At 41.2% G+C, this 15056-nt stretch overlaps 1 protein-coding gene across 3 annotated transcripts in view; it reads right to left on the minus strand.

Moving 5' to 3' along the window:
* FUT9 (fucosyltransferase 9) overlaps window positions 1-14261 on the minus strand; it is a 114927-nt gene extending 100666 nt beyond the window's left edge. Inside the window, exon 1 of one of the 3 annotated variants that reach the window (XM_080389057.1) lies at window positions 5145-14261. Coding sequence is in view for 1 of the 3 variants with exons in the window: in XM_080389054.1 (XP_080245180.1) it covers window positions 3933-4077 (145 nt within the window). In the remaining 2 variants the exon portion in view is untranslated. Of the gene's footprint in view, window positions 1-3932 lie in introns of all 3 variants that reach the window. The other 2 variants (XM_080389054.1, XM_080389055.1) reach the window with 2 other exon arrangements.
* Between the last annotated feature and the right edge of the window lie 795 nt (window positions 14262-15056).

Below are 15056 nucleotides of genomic sequence, written 5' to 3' on the forward strand. Positions count from 1 at the left end.
ATGGGTTTTGAGGGTAAAAGTGTGTTAGTCTTTTTTTTTTTACACCGAGGTACACACCTAGTTAGGAACAGTTAATAAATTGTCCTTTGTCAAGATCATACCTATCATATTCTAGAAAACCTATCTGACAATAGTTTTTCTCAATAGCTACAAATTATCTCAGTTCCGTTTCCCACTGAAGGCTTTAAATTGTCTCCTTTATGATTTCATTTCCTTTACGTTAGGGACTTTTCTTCACAAGAGGTATCTTTCTTTTTAAGAAAATATAGTCATTTTTTCTGAACATTTAATATGTTGTGTTAGGAGTTTCCTCAGAGGAATGAAAGAAAAGTCTATCTTCATTAACTGCTAAATATAAAGTGGGGAAATTAAAACATTTGGATGTCATGTCAGCTATATACGTTGTCGTCTATGATGTCACATTTGATTATTTTTTTTATGACTTTGACAGCATCATATTAAAAAATTGATTGCACAATGACAGTACAGTCTTTGAATTATTCAGGTTATGAGTACACTCTTACAGGAAGACTGTTTTGTGTTTCTTGCCATTTCTGAAAAACTGACATTTAAAAAAATGTAAAAGGAAAGGGAAAATGATTGCTAATAACTAATTAATAACTCAAGCTTGGCAAAGGTATCCTCATTTTAATAGAATATCACACAAATTAAAACCAGATTAAATGTAACATGCAATGTATTTCAAAAGTCACTTGAAACATAATTCTCAGGGTGACATTTTGGCCCCAGCGAAATTGATGGCAAGACTCCAATTCAGTTTTGGTGGACCCAGGACTTCCTTCTAACTGAAGAAAACACGTACATTTCCAATCTAGTTTTAGAAACTGTCAGAATTCTTGTGGTACTTAATTTAATTAGCTTTACCCGTCCCTTCTCTTAGAATACGCTCCAGGTACTAATGCTTACTGAAGCCAATGGGACCTTTTCCATTCGAGTCCCATAAAGGCGTCAGACCCTTAAAGTTGGAACCTCTTGAATAATTTCAGTGTTTATACTATTTTCCTATGATAGCTGGGTTTTGCCAGCTTTCTTTTTTGTTCCATTTTACCTCTATCTAATGTTAAATAAGTGCAATCTGTTGGTTCGCTTGTATCAAATAACTTCAGCTGTAACCCTTTTCAGAGCATCCAAATTTGTCTTTTCTTCATTACAATTTAAGGTTATTTTTAAATTTCTAAGGATATTTTTAAATCACTAAAGTTGGAAACATCTGCTCTCCAGCTTGATTAAATTCAGCTAGTCCTTTTATATCAGAACCATAAACCAAGTAATGCCATTTTAAGAAACATGTTATTCCCATGACCTAAAAATGAAATTTTAGTGGTATCAGATATGAAAGTAGCATCAAAGTCAATCCCTTTTTCCAGTAAACCTGACTATTATTTGACTAGTTGGTCCCAGTAAAACTGCTCCTAGCTATATATACATTATTCTTTCTCACAAGAAATATCTCAGTTGAGCTGTCTGGGCAGGTAAGAACTATAGGCTTGAGTACAGCTCAGAAAGGTAAAGCGTGGAATATTCCATACAAGACATGAAATAAATCCTTCCAGCTACTGCATGGGGAAAAGTTCAAATTATCTTTTCACATCCTGGCCCCTCAAAGATGGTTAGCAAAGACCTTTTTGATTCTGCTCACAGCGGTGCCTGGGGAGAATCTCATACTAATTTAGCTGGGATCAGAATCATGACCACAGTTATACCAAGAGATGTGCTTGCATTCCCTTAGAAATATCTGAGGTTTTTTTAACAGTTTAGTTTGTTATTCAAAATATAAACTTTGCTGTTCTCATTTATCTTCCAACATCTCTTGAAGACAACAAGAGTGCCTGTTTTCATTATAAGCAATGAAAATTAATTACAGATCACTTACACCACATTATTTTAGTTCACCTATTTAACCTGAATCTGGTCTGTTTCAACACATGAATGATCCTGGGACATTTTTTCATTCCTAAATGAACAGTTACACACTGGTGTTGCTTTCCTAATGATAAGCCAAACTTATTTCAAAATGTACAATTGGAAACAAGATATCACAATTCAATAATGTTTCATCCTGCAATATCAATATCAGTCTGCAAATATTCTGCAGGAAATAAAAATGTGAGAGTGTTCAGGACAAAATCCTTCTGTCCTTATCATTTACTGCTTACCCTCTACTCAAGCAAACTCCAGTTGAAGACAACAAACGGTACCTATACAAGTATAGAGTAAAAACTGCAGAGTAATATAGCCCTCTACCAATTTCATGTGCTTTTAACATCCATCCTTGTGAAAGGCTCCACAGTTTAAACAGTTTCCCCAAAACACTACTGACTAAACTGAAATCAGAATCAGAGTGTTTGCCTTACAACTATTTGTGGTTTATCTGAGAACAGGCTGATCATTACAGGCAACAGAGAAACTTACTTTCGTGATAACCTTTAAATCTTACGGTTTCAGACTGCCACCAGCTGTGTCAGTTAGGATGTGATGAGACCTTTCTGATGAGTTTCATGCAGATTCCTCTGTATCACAAGAAAAATCATCATCCTGTAACTTGTACAGAAAAGCTAAATCTACAGAATTACAAGCTTTCCCTTCCCACAAATGTTGTGTGTAACTTGTATGTAGAACCACTTGAATCCCTTTACCCAGTGTAATGCAGGAATAAGAAGTCCTTGCAAGAAAGAATTCTATGAAAATGTATAAGTGAAACGCATAAAAAAACCAACACAAAGCAAAAATTCTGACAAAATTTAACAAAAAGCAGAAATTGTGGGGAAAAAAATAATGACATTTTCCCTCAGTCTCCTTCAGTCTTAAGTGTTATCACAGCACCAGCTTCTGGAGAAGGGAGTGAAGGTTTAGTGTGACTCATATTTGTACTTGTTGGCTATTTGGGAAGGAGGCAAGAGGTTGCTTTTTTGGGCCCTTTTTTTTGCCCGCCCCCCCCCCCCCCCCTCCAGGTCTTTAACATTACTCTAAGCCAGAGATGCAAAATAAAAGAAGAGGGAAGCGCTGCTGCCATAACAACCCTTCTCGACAGGAAACTATTGGGATACAGATAGTTACTACACTACCTACAACCAACCGTGTGCATCATGACACATAAAAACCAGAAAACGGTTTTCGGCCACAGCATCCCATCGTCCACACTCCCGGCTCAGGGCAGCGAAAGCAAAACGAGCACAGACTTCTCCCCCCGCCCCTCCCCAGCTTTATTTAATTAATTATTTACTTGGGGGGAGTGGTGGTGTCAGAAAAGTCCATTTGGGCCCCGAGTCCCACCCGAAGCCACCCCCCATGGGAAGAGCCACGCTCCGCTGCACTCAGCGGACCCGCGAGTGGGACCGGGACCGGGACCCTCCGCCGCCTCCCGGGGGGGCGACTCCGGTGAAGCAGCCAATTCTGCTGAGCCGGGTTCGCCCCACCTTCAAATGGTCCTTTGCAAAAGTTCAGGCGCTGCCCCCTCCCCCTAACCGCCCCGGCGGCGGGGGGGGGGGGGGGGGGGGGCTGCGGACCGTGGATGGGGGGACCCTGGCCCGGCTGGGGAGCGGGGCTGTCGGGGTGTCTGTGCGTGCGGCTGTGCGTGTGCGAGACCCCGGTGGGAATGGGCAGCGGTGCCTGGGGGGGGGCAGCGGGGCGGGAGCCCCTTCCCCCGCAGCCCCCATGGAGCCTCGGGGACACCCCTGTTGTCCCCCCGGACCTTCCGGCCCCGCGGGGCGGGCGCAAGCCCGGGCCGGGACCCCCCGTTCCCCCGGGGGCGGGGGCAGGCGTGAGCGCGGCACCTCCTCTCCGCGACCCCCCGGCTCCCCCAGCGCTCGTCCCCGGGGCCGCTCCGGGATGGGAGGCGCGGAGGAAGGAAGACGGGCGATGCGCGGCAGGTGCTTTTTTTGGGGGGGGGAGGGCAGGGCCCGGTGACTCACCCGTCCGAGGCGGGGGCTGCGGGTAGCGCGGCGGCGGCGCTGCCCCCGGGGCGCGGGGGGCGGCGGGGCAGGAGCAGCAGCGGGTGCGGGAGCAGGGGGGAGCGGCGGGGCCCGGGCTGCTCCTGGGCGCGCTCTCGCTGCCCATCCCCGGCGCTGCCGCCGCCGCCGCGGGAAGAGGATGCGAGGGAGAGTCAGCCCCGGGCGCGGGCACGCGCAGCGGCGGCGGCGGGGGGGCCGGGGAGCGGCGCGGAGGCGCGCAGCGGAGGGGGAGCAGCTGGGGAGCGCGGGCGCTCGCTCCTGCAGCCCTCCGTCTCTCGGCCCGTCATCCCTGCGTCCCTCAGCCCTCATTTTCTCATTCTTCCATCCCTTCTCCCTCCAGCCCTCATCCCTCCAGCCCACCTCCTCCCATCCCTCCATCCTTCGCCCCTCCATCTTTCCATCCGTCCATCCCTCACTCCTCCATCCCTCCACCCGTTATCCCTCCATCCCGCCATTCCTCAGTCCCTCCGCTCCCTCGGCCGCGGAGCCGCGGTCCCCACCCCCCACCCCCCACCACCACCCCCCCGCCCTCCGCCGCAGGGTGGCCCCGGAACACCGGGGCTGCGGCGGGCGCGGAGGCAGCGCCGGTGGGCGCGTCCCCCCCGGGAAGGGCGACCTGCCCCTCTGAAGGGCAGGAGGTCCCCGGCCCCGCTTCCTCGCCGCCCCCTAACCCCGAGGGGGACAGCGCTGCTAGCGCTTGCCCATCCTCCCCGTCCTTTTTTCTTTCCTTTTTTACCCACCCGGCAGGAGGAAACAAAACCGTGCAGTGGCAAGGAAAAAAGGCGGTAAACAAGAGGAAAACATAGAGTACAATAACCATTGACTGTATGGGCAATAAACCATGTACTGGAGTAGTTCTTAAAAGCAGTCGTTCAAGCCTGCTCCTGAAACCTGAAGGACTTCCCAGATATTTATTTAGGATCAAGAGTAATTAATTTAACGTTAAAAATAAAAGAGAGGACTGCTGAAAGTGCATTGTGTAAACAGGAGACCTGTAAATCAAGTATGTCAAATAAACAAGCACACCGAAAGCTGGCTAGCAAACCTTTATCCTTGCTCCGAACTCTCCTTGCATTATATAATGTTGATAAACTGCTGCAAATACATTTGGGGAAAAGACACTGTGATGACGAGAACATAGTGCTATCTATTAGAGTACAGGAGTAGCCTTACCTGCCAAGCAGTTGCTTCAGACGTTCATCCGTGCATTTCTCATCAGCCCTCCAAGTAAACAATTTACTAGATGCTCAGTGCAGACACATGATACCCTGCTGTCAGTGTCTCTGTCCTAGATGTTTCTGTACGGCTTGTGGATTATTAACTTCCTTTGCTCTTCTGCTCTGCCTTGTACCAAGAGCCGTGCAGGTACCAACAGCTCCCACTTGTGAAGCCAGGGAAGAGAGAGATTGGGTAGATTTCCACGTAGCTCCACATTTCAAACTGCTGATTTGCTGTAAGGGCTCCAGTCACTTAAGAGAATTGGTCTGGTCTTCTAACAGGTTTATTCCAAAAGACAGCCCTGACCCAGAGTTCACCAACGACAATACGAGTATTTCTATAACCATGGTGGAAATTGGTTCAAACCACTGCGACTTCACTGTTGGTGTGAAGGCATTTCTGAGTGCCACTATTCTAGTAAGAGCTAGTAAGAACTAGTAAGAACTCCTGGGGAAAAATTAAAATCACTAAGATCTGCATCTTTTTCAGAAAATCATTGAGAGAAGGTCAAGGACCTGCTTCTGCTCCCTTGCAGCTATTTGCAAAAATATATACTAGGAGGCCCATTATAACCCCTGTCTAGAGGATGTCCTCTGGTCTCCACAGGCTCAACCAAGCCACCTAATGCAGTCAGCAAGGGGAGGGAAAGAGGGGACACTGTAAAATTATTAGGTCAGGTTTTGGGCACCTGTAAAGCCAGTAGGAGCAGGACTCAATGTTTCATTTTGAGCTATTGCTACTTGCAAGGAAATTCCTAACAAAGCAATCTTTCGGCATTTTTCTCTTCTCTGGTCTCTTCTCTGGGATTATGTCTGAGCACGCCTTTAACTTGCAGATTTCTGGTATTTCCCCTGTGCTCATTGTCCCCCCACCCCTCTTCTGCCTTCTCCAGCAAGGGCTCTAGGCGTTCAAGAGATGGGAGTAGTCAGGGAAGAGAAAGGAAAGGAAGGGAAACTGGGCAGTGGGAAAGATTTGGGTTCTGCATAGATAATAACATCTTTGAGCAAGAACTGATCTATTATGAGTGGCACAGAAACTGTCTTATATTTTTTAAAATAGTTAATACAGGGGTTTAGTATATGTAATGCAGGTTTTAATACAGTTAATTTTCTTTTGTTCCTCTCTTGCTCTGTAGTTGCTGATTTAACAGCTCCAGTAGGAACAACCGAGGCTAGTGTAGCAGCCCGGTAGTGACAGTGATTCCTGAGAAATGGGAGACTGAGTGCAACATTATTTCTCTGAGATTCAGAATAGGAAATGAACCGCTGAGGTCCTGTCTATTCTCAGATGAATGGCTTTAGCTCTTTCCTACCTTTGACTACAAATGTAGTCTGCACCAAAGCAAGCACATATATGCCCACAGAAATTGTGTTTTCACCAAAATTATTTTGTTGGAGATGTGTCAGTTCTTCAGGAAATTACAGGGCTCACTTCAGATTCTTGCATGCTTTTTATATATATGTACAAGGATTTACCCTTATGTACAAGGATTTATCAAGATTTTGTGTTTTTAAATGCTAGCAGCATTTTTTTTAATGAAGAATACAAACATTAACCCTTACATTTCAGAGTCATTATAGTGAACTAGTTTATTCTTAGATATGAGGTTGCATCTCTTCTATAGAACCTTTGGGTGACAGCCCAAACATCTAAACATCTCTCTCTCATCTGAGAGAAAATGTAAGCCTTTTGTGATTATACCGTTGCTACATAAATTGCCTTTGCAAAAGCTGTCTGCTGAGCTTGCCACCTTAGATGGGAAATATGCTTAGGTTGCTTTTTGAAAGTTCCAAAATATTTTCTGGGAGCACAGTTTGATAAAAGGTTTCATTCACATAATGAAAAACATGTGGATATTAATAGATGTTTTAAAAGTAAAAAAAATCATAAAGACTGTGTTCTTTAAGCAGGATATTGTAAAGTTCAAAAAAACCAAAACACAATTAGAAAAGTAAATCGGTATGAAACAATCCCTTCCTCAAACAGCTCTCCAACCCCAAAACTAGGTATTTATTGAAATAATATAAAAAAAAATGAGGATTTATTTTTTACCTAACATCATCAGATCATTTATGTGAGGCATGCTTTTAAATAAGGACATTTAAGTACTTCCTAAAAATGTACATGCAGTACTGAAATTTGTGCTTTTCCACTGATGTCTCCATAAAGTTAGTGCTACCAGTGTTTGTGAGGGCAGGGCTTCGCTTTTCATTCACATCCATTTTGGAGGACTTGTGCTCGTGGGAGCCCTGTGTGCATTTTCCTATTTGTAATTGATTGTTGGCTAGGAGGTTAACTGCATCATTTAAAAATCTATCATCATTTGGCTTACTGTTCTTGACGTTCATTAGTTATGGCTTGCCTTAAACTTGGCCCTGATTCTACAGCCGGATCGGCTAATGGCAGTACCTGGTGCTGTGCAATCAGCCTTAATGACCTTGATGAGTGCAGTGACCCGCTGCAGTTTGCAGGGTTGTAGGACAAGAGTAGGATCCTAGATCCAGACAAAAACTGTGTTGTACAGTGAGAGTCAAACCCAGGCTGAGGCTTGGATATGATTAAGTTAGAAAATAACAGAAAATATTAAGAAAATTTTCATCTGAGAAAGAACTATGTGTTCTCAGTTTTTACTTTACACCAACTTGAACGCATTTAACCTGATATCCGAGTAGTTTAAGTCTCCATTCTTAGGCGCATTTATAGCATCTGCTAATGCCTTTAATTTTAGATAAAATAAAATAAACCACTTATTAAAATATCTTCTCTATGGAAATGTAGCTAGTGGGCTTTATTATAGCTTTCATTTAGTCATGGAATATCTGGTTTGCTCCATATGTTTTATCAAGGAAGTGAGATGAAGAAATCTATGGTAAACTAGGGTGGTTTTGGTTTTGGTTTTGGTGTTGGTGTTGGTTTTGGTTATTTTGTGTGTGTGTGTGCATAGTGCCATTTTTGTTGAGTAAGTTTCTTTGCTAAACAGCAGTTTCACATTATACAATACAATCAGATTTCAAATTTAAAATTAAACGCCTTTGCACTATGCCTCATAGGACTGATCCTGAATAAGTATTTTGCTCTAACAGGCCAAGATAAAGCAGGGACTTCACTCAAGAATACAAACTGGTCTGGGGTGCCACTATCTATGAAGAGATGTGGTTTGCTGCATCCAAGCCTCAGTCTCCACTGAGCACAAAGAATGACTGTGGAAAGTACAACTTCTCTAGTTAAGACTTTCTATCATGAATTTCTTAAAAAAAAATTATTACCTTCACATACCAAACACAAAGAACTTTACAGGTAAGCTTATATCAGCTGGTGAAAAGAGAAACAACACGTGAGAGAAGAAATGAAATAGTTGCCCCTTTTCCATTACAGGAACAATTTAGGAGAGGGAGGATATCATCAGAAACCAAACATATAGGCACTGGTATAACTTTCTTCCTATTATAATCAAATGTAAAAGGGACAAATAATTGAACTAGGGGACTTCAATATACTTGCAGATTCTCATAATATGCAGCAAATCTTTACAGTCCTACTCTCCAAGGAGATTCTTGAGTAAATAATAATGACTTAGGCCTCTTGGATAAATGAAGATGGATGTACTGAGAAAAATCTAATTATGGATTTCTTCTGCCTTGACTCCTATCTTGCGCGCCAGTATCATATCATTGATACTTCATATATATTCCAGCAGTGATGTACTAAAATGAAGCTTAATGCAAAAAACCCCGAGCATAAACACATCAACAGATTTGTTTCTTCAGTGATTCAATATTAAATCTGGTGATTTTGGAAACAAAAGATGTACCAATTTCTTTGAATGTTGGCTGGTGCTACCAAGTCAATACAACTATGCTCCAAACTGCAGGCTGTTCTGTGTATCAACCACAGAATTGTTCATTAAGGGCCATGTCTTCACTAGGAGTGATTTAAAGGTATTCCTACAGTAGCGTACCACAGCAGCAACATTCTCCTAGTAAGGGATGCAGCTTATTTTGTGAAAGCTATATGTTGCATAGTTTATCTGATTACCTCTCAGTTAAACAAGCTAAACAGCTGAACAAGTTAAACAGCTAAAAGCTCTGGGATTTTTGTGTGGTGGTTTTTTTTCATGTGTGTTTTGGTTGTTGTTGGTTTTTTTAAATGCAAGTGGACTTATAACAGGAGCTTCTGGAAGACATTTTCATATCAGTGGCTCACAAAGCTATACCAGCAGAAGCCTACATGTAGGCATAGCTTAATTTTAGATTGATACAGATGGCAGAATATTGGAAAAGTTATTGAGTGCATTAGTGGAAGAAAAATATCTGAGGTCCCAGCTTGTTTGGCAATTTTTACTGCGAATACTGAGAGGAGTAGAAATACAGCCTTTTCATGTTAGAACCCAGTCTGGCTGGGCAGAGCCTACAGTTAGAAAAAAGGAACTTGTTTTCTATTTGAAATATGGTTCTGTATATATGAGACTGAACTAGCGGAGACAAGCAAAACATTAAACTTCATAGTAACCCTTTTCACAATGTCCTTGCAGGGGCATAGCACGGTTTAAAAGTCTTTTCACCCATGTGAGAGTTAATCCTCTGTTCTCTCTGCGTGTTTTACTTCAATATTCATTACAACTATTAATGATTAATCATAGATCCGTTTCTTGGTTTTGAGCTCCTTTCTAACATTCCTGGCTTCATTCATTTGTCTGGAAGGACCATAAGCTGTTAAGAGTCACAAACCATCTTTTTATTCTCACATCTTGCAGTATGTAGGACAACAGAGTCATGGTCCACCAGTATGGTTCCAAATAGCAGCTAGTAATAATGATAATGTATCGACTCCAAATCCTGCATTCTCATAGGATAGACAGCTGGGAGATGTGAAAAGCCTCAAACTCCTTTGATGTTAGAAAAATATGCATTGGAGTGGGAAGCAGCTGTGAAAAGTTTGTATATGCAGACAAGCTAAAGTTAGTAGCCCACAAAGGGATTTGAGAAGCTGCCTTCCTGCTGACTGCAGGAGATGTGGTGAAAAAAAGCACTTGGTGCTTTGGAAAATTCTACCTCAAGTATGCATACAGTCAAAGGTTTTCATTCCAGTTAATGATAAATTAATGTCCAAATCTTTGTAAATTTGCAGAGCAAGTAAGAGACTATTTCAAATTGTTTATGCTTGTTGAAGTTAAATACATAAAATCATTCATATACTTCATGAATCATTTGAGAAACTATAGTCACAAAATCCACTGGCATCTAAAGGACTGAAACTTCCAAGAAAGTGTATTTGGAAAAGTTTCAGATTTTTCATGAGAGCATAAGACTGAAGAACAAGTCAGACGGTGATTACATTTTTTGCCACAAAGTTCCACTTGAGTAAAATCCATACAGTAATTAATGTGTTTTGAGTACACACAAACTCCAAAACTCCATTGGTGCATTCAGAACATGGTCAGTCACACTAGATGTCAATATTCACAAAGTTCAGTTTAATTCACTCTTCTGAGGAAACACTTTCCAGAAACTTTGCAACTATTACTAAACCCAAACCAGAAGATTAATCAGAATATTAAAATTAAAAAGTGCAAATTTGTGCAATTACTGTTGTGGCTGTGATGGTCTAAGGACATAAGAGAAGTGAGGTCTGCAGAGAGAAGAAATCTCTCTGGCAAACTAGCCAATGGATTTAGAAAAGAAGCAGTACTCCCATCCCACCTCTAGTTTATCACCTCCCCTTTATTTGAGTAATATTTAATATATAAATACTGTGTCTGATGAATCTAAGTCTTGTGACTGCAACAGGACTATCTGCAACATGAATAACAAGCAGCAAGATTAGGTCATGTCATGTTCTTTCTAAGTGCCTAACTGAATAACCTATTACAAATCAGAGGCTTGATACCACTGCCTGAATTTATATGAACTCTAAATCCCCCTCTAGAATTTTATTCAGGGGAAAACCAATGCATATGTGAATTTTTGAAATGCAAGGGTTTCAAAGTGGCTAGCAGAAAAAAATTCTTTCCCCCATTTTTTCACTTGCTGCCATCTCAATTATGATCACTCTTATTTGGCTAAAATTTCCCATATGGAGTGTTCAATGTAAAGTGGCTTGTTCTCTGTCAGAGTTTCCTATCTTTTAAGCTGCAATGAATTGCAGGAACATACAGATTAGGATGTAAATTCATGGTTGGTACAAAGGGATACAACCCCTTCAAAACTAACGGCATACTTTTATTTATATATTTGTTTATGTTTAATGTTGGGAAAAAGAAGTTGCGAGATCTAATCTTACCATCTATATTAACCTTGATGAAGAGCATAGTCTCTGGAACACCTAAAACCTTCACTTATTTCAAAATAATGATATTGGAAACAAATGCAAGCAAACAACAACAAGAGCAAAACCCAGAAATGCTGTTGCATATGCCTGAATGTAAACAATTTTCATACTGTAACATAGTTTACTCTTTCCCTCTTCTTTGATCCATTTATTCTTTAATTTGTGGTAGAGTAGAAGTCCAGGACAGTGTTTAAATTTATATTCATTAAGGAGCACTGCAGATATATGATGTAAAAAAATGATACACGGTAATTACCTGTAATTAATTTTCCTGCGGAAAAAGAAAAAAAAAAAAAAAAAAAAGGCACACTACGTGCCCCAAAGATAGCTGCTGCGTGTTTAGTTCAGTGACTGTGTGCTGGACGACTTATGGTGTGTGCTCCCCTTTGGTTCTTCCCAAAAGGTAGCCAAGTATAGATGCATTTGTTTTAAGCCCGGAGAAGACACTGACTTAGTCTGCATATCACAGAACAGACAACATTCCTCCGCAGGCAGGAATTATTCTTCCTTTTTAATATCTAGCACCAACATTTATTGTTTGCATTCCATCCTTTGGAAAGTCATTCAATGTTGAATTAAAGAGTTACGATAAATTTTCCACTTCCCTTGGTAAGCTGCACCACTGATTAATTGCCCTTGCTAAATTTCTTTTTCTTCCTAATTTGTACTTTTCTGTCTCCATTTTACCCAGAAACTGAACCTTGTTATGTTGTTGTCTGTCAGATTAAAGTGTCCCAAATATCAGAAGTCTTCTCCTCTGGGTCCTTATGAACCATGATGAAACTGCCTTTTAAACTTCTGTTTGATACACTAAGTAGGTTGTGGATCAGGATGGCAGACCCGATGATGAGTCTCTTGAGATGCTGAAGTCACTCTGGCTCAGATAATGGCGTGACATTTAAAAGACTTCTTTAAAATGTCTGTATATTTTTTAATAATTTGTTTTAATTGTAATCACACACTCTTAAAAAAAAAGAAAAAGTACAGATCCCATCCCTCAATATCCTCTTCACAGGCCTGATTCTCCTGACTAGCTATAGCTTGAGCTATATTTTTTCTACATTATCCAAACACTGTGGAGTAAATCTGCACATGATCAGACGCTAAGATGTTTCAATAGCTTTCTCACCCTTGTTTCTGAATGCTTCAAAGCCTTTAGTTCAATGTATCCTGCTGACAGCCCTGTGACGCAAGATAGTATTATCCTTTTTAAACAAAAGGAACTGAGGCACAGAGTGACTTAGACAAATGCTGTCAAAAAATATCAATTTGTTTAGGCTGCCAACTTTCAGGTACTTAGAGACAGATTTTTTTAAACCTTAAAAGTCCAGGTAGGCAAATTAGTTTGAGGAGATCATTATCCTGAGGAGATGCTAATCCCTCTTCATTGGTGTTAGGCATCTAACTTCTCAGGTCCTTTTGAAAATCCCTGTAGGCATAATTTTTGTAATTTTTTGGTGTCTAAATGTATTTTAAAATATGGCCCTTGGTAGCCTTATTTTCAGAGTACTTAGGATTGCTATAGCACTTGGTACACCCAGAACACAGCTCAAGTACACTTTGCTTACAGATGTAAGCACTCAGCACTTTTATAAATCAGTCCCCATATGTCTTGGGTTGAATATTTACAAAAATTCTTTCTTACATATATTTCACTCATGAACTAATTTTTTCTCCACTCACTGTATGCCATTCTTTACTTTTCCCCTTTTACTGCAATAGTCTGGTTACTTCAATACTCAGCATCTCAAGTCCTTTGCCAGGAGGAGAATGATGTTGATGGTTTCTTTCTCTTCAGCTGAGTGTAAATTTGAGGCTATTTTGTTTTTCTAACAAAGCCTACATCTAGCTCTTTCGTCATTGACTTGCAATCTCAAATCACTTCTAAATTTGTTCTATATGTTGTATATTACATACATCAGATACTTGTTTCCTTGTTCTCTTGTTGACTCCTGAAATCAGTTTCTCTAGGTTCCAGGAGCTGCATTCCTTTAGTGCTCAGCAGTTGATAACGGGCAAGTTGTGTCCAGCCCTAAAGCCTCTGGGCTTGGGTCCACGCTTCCATGGCCCCTGCCAGCATCCTGCAGTTGTATTGTGCTACACCATGCTGCTATTCTGGAGTCATAGATAAATAATTCTACACAGATTAAGTATCAGAATAGCTACCTCTAACCAGTGTCTATTACTTACAGGAGATATAACAACATTACAACACCAATAGGTGCTACAGCACAAAATCACACAAGACTAAACAAGGCTAAAATAAATTAAGTAATGTCCGCCTGGTCAGTAGGCAACTGCAATTTCACTTAAGCAAGCTGAAACAAACCTTGTGATTGACAAAGGCAAGATTAGACAAGGAGAGTCTGAAAATCTTCATCCTGAGTCCTTGCAGTTATTAAAAATCTTGTAGCCTGTTACTACCCACAGTGATCCTGCATTTACTTCACTACAGGGACACAACAGTTACCTCATCTGGGAATCTAAAATTAGATGAGGTGAATCTAGTCTTTGGAGACCAAGCTACAACCAGGCTACTAGCAATGGTGAAGAGCAAAAAGGTGTGCTCCTTAGCCTGCTGTACTAATCATGGCAAAGACACAGCTTCAGAGCTCTTTTGGTTGTACCAGTCATCACATCCAATATAGCCTGAAATCCTAGAAGCATAATGAGCTTCCCAACGTTTTAATTTCTAATGTTAAATAATTTCCTATGAATTTATTAAAGGCTTCATAAATTAAAATTAAAATTAAAATTAAAATTAAAATTAAAATTAAAATTAAAATTAAAATTAAAATTCTGCCTAAATTTAAATTAAAATTCATAGAAATTTCTTACGACTTAAATTCCTACTATATTATTTGCAAGGTAGAATTGATATCTTACTGACTAGACTGACTTTTTTTTCCAGTCTTAGCCTAAATTCATTACTCAAAGGAATGACTCAGTTGATTGGCTAATGATGGCCCAAGCTCTGCTATAAATTGTTAGAGAAGTGCAGGATTATGAGGCTGAGTGAAGGAGGGTCTCTGCTAGGCAGGTTGCAGGGAGGGGTGTAAGCCATGCTGGTACTTCTGGGTGATTCCCTGCTGGGCATGGTGTGGGGAGGCTGTGGCTCCACATTTGCACGTGGATCATAGTAATAGGGTATATTAATAATAGTGGCCTCTGGCAGAGGTCAGCACTGCAAAGTTTTATAAAAGGAAAACCAAGAAACATGGGCAGTGCTCTGGGGTGCTGTCTTTAACTTGCAGACCATGAAATGGTAGATCTGCAGCATTAATGTTTCCAGGTGTAGTCTTGTCCAGGCTGCATTGGAATGGAGTAATTTTCTTTTTTTATGTTCACGTCCGGTGTGCTGAGAATACCCCAGTAATGGAAAATGTCTGTGTTTGAGAGATAAGGCCATGAAGATGCTAATGGAGCATTCTGATAGAGCAGTTTTGCTGCAGCCAAAGACAGACACCTAAAACCACAGCCTAGGTCTTTGGACTTTCAGCCAAACCATTAAGCAAGAGAGTAAAACCAAACTGCACAGAA

This window comes from Falco punctatus, assembly GCF_963210335.1.
Source record: "Falco punctatus genome assembly, chromosome: 5".
Taxonomy (NCBI): Eukaryota; Metazoa; Chordata; class Aves; order Falconiformes; family Falconidae; genus Falco; species Falco punctatus.